Source organism: Sinocyclocheilus anshuiensis, unplaced genomic scaffold (assembly GCF_001515605.1).
Source record: "Sinocyclocheilus anshuiensis isolate Anshui unplaced genomic scaffold, SAMN03320099.WGS_v1.1 scaffold1552, whole genome shotgun sequence".
Lineage (NCBI taxonomy): Eukaryota > Metazoa > Chordata > Actinopteri > Cypriniformes > Cyprinidae > Sinocyclocheilus > Sinocyclocheilus anshuiensis.
In genome coordinates, this window is record NW_015554178.1 from 238,267 (window position 1) to 240,245 (window position 1,979).

Genomic DNA, 1,979 nt, shown 5'->3' on the forward strand with positions numbered 1-1,979 from the left:
GCGTCTGTTCTGTGCAGTGAGCGGCAGAGAAGCACCGCAGCCGACTCGTCAATAAATGAGTACAAAACAGCGTTTCCTAGCACCTGTCGCTTACTGATTGTTTGGAATTATAAATATGAGCGTAGTTCGTCTGTTAATATCACATGCACTTTTTTTGTTTGTTGTTTTTTTTTAGTCACTCAGACGCAGGCAGTGTGCTGCATGAGACAAAAAAGTAATATAGCCAAAACAACCGCATAGCCGCTCTTTAGTGTAGATGCATGTTGATTTTATCAGACGATTATAAATGAGAGTGACTCCTGGTTAACATGTATTAAAAGGGGTCATGTTTAGTCACTATTTAGTGTGGTATTTTTTGACAATATTCACTCATCATGACAGTAAAATAAGTCAATATACTGCAGTATTTCCTCTCTCAATCAGTAGAAAATATGGTTAACACCCGGTCATGCATGGAAAAAAAAAATACCGTCTTGTACCGTGAAACCGGTATAATTTTGAAAAATACCGTCATATAAATTTTTGGTCATACCGCCCAGCACTAGCTCACACTACGCTCTCTTTTTTTTGAGCTGAGCTGATAAAAGGTCCGCGGTTTCAAAAGAGAAGCGCTATTTCGTTTCGCTTTTGCCACGTTTGGCGTTTAAAGCTACCACTTGTTTATGTTGAAAATGTAAACGCCCCCAAAATAACACAAAAACAACCAGACCTACTGCAAGATCTCTTGCAGAGACAACCTGGATGCCTTCCCAGATATGATATCACATTATCAAAAAACAAGCTTGAGTTTTCCAAGTACCCCCTCCTGAGAACTTGGCCGGCACCGTGCGGCATAACTGTTCAGCCACACGCAATTTCATAAACAAGTGGGCGAGATTAAAATGTGTACCTTGACGCATGGCAGAATATGAGTCATGATGATGGTCTCCCTGCTGTCTTCAGGCAAATTTTCACAGAATACTGCAGAGATAAACAGGCCATGGGATAAGGGTGTTGTTGTGTGGCTCTTCATAGAGACATCAGACTTTGGGAAGCTGGCAGTGGGACACCTCACCTTTCACGTTGTTGGCAGCAGCAGTCCGGACCTCTGCCTCGCAATCTTTCAACAAGTTCTGGAACGCCGGGACCAGATCGGTCTTGGTGATCTCTGGGCCAACTGCTTTTTGCAACTTTACACAAACAGAAAAACAACCAGAGTTGTTTCAGAGTCTCAGAGGCGACGTGGATAACGGCCAAATATGCGTTTCATAAGTACCCACTTCTGAGAATTTGTCTGCCACCATGTAGCGCACCCTCCAGGACTTGTCCTCGGCGGCCTGAAGTAAAGTGGGCATGACCAGAGCCTCCAAGTCTTCCTGTGGCAGCAGAGTAGCAATGCTGACGCCAGCTTCTACCGCCAAGAGACGCACAGAGTCCTGCAGAGAAAAGGAAATGCCTGGATCAATGACATAAGAGCACTAGAGGTCTGCTACCCGACCCGAGCCCGACAGGTCCCGAAATACTTTCGGGTTGGGTTCGGGTTAAAGTTTAATGAATAGCTTCGGGTTGGGCTCGGGTTTATAGCTAAACTAAAACTATATGCAGTAGGCTACACTACTTAGACGCACGCACACTCATTAGTGCACACGACAGCACGGAAACTTTTATTAGTAAAATAGCTTCGAAAGGCTACTGACTCGCAACTTTATATTTCTCTGCAATGAGGGGGTAAAATCGCTGTTTTTGAAGTAACTAAGCCTCATTGCTTGTAGAGAGTAGGGATGCACCCGATATCCCGATACTGAGCTCTTGTACTCGTACTCGTTAAAATGCCCCGATACCAAACGCCGATACCACACAGCATGTGATAAGTGCCATATTCAGACAATGAAACACAGACAACAGAACAACAGACAGCAGAATGGAGTTATTAGAGATTAAGGATGTCTACGAAGTATATGTATGCAATGAATATAATGTTAAACATTCAGTATTAACGC

General features: G+C 43.8%; 1 protein-coding gene across 1 annotated transcript in view; it reads right to left on the minus strand.

Moving 5' to 3' along the window:
• LOC107670950 (serine/threonine-protein phosphatase 2A 65 kDa regulatory subunit A beta isoform-like) overlaps positions 1–1,979 on the minus strand; it is a 27,099-nt gene that overhangs the window by 16,285 nt on the left and 8,835 nt on the right. The window contains exons 6-8 of the mRNA XM_016463766.1: positions 1,260–1,415; positions 1,055–1,169; positions 890–960 (exon numbers count right to left, since the gene is read on the minus strand). Coding sequence (XP_016319252.1) covers positions 890–960; positions 1,055–1,169; positions 1,260–1,415 — 342 coding nt within the window. The remainder of the gene's footprint in view (positions 1–889; positions 961–1,054; positions 1,170–1,259; positions 1,416–1,979) is intronic.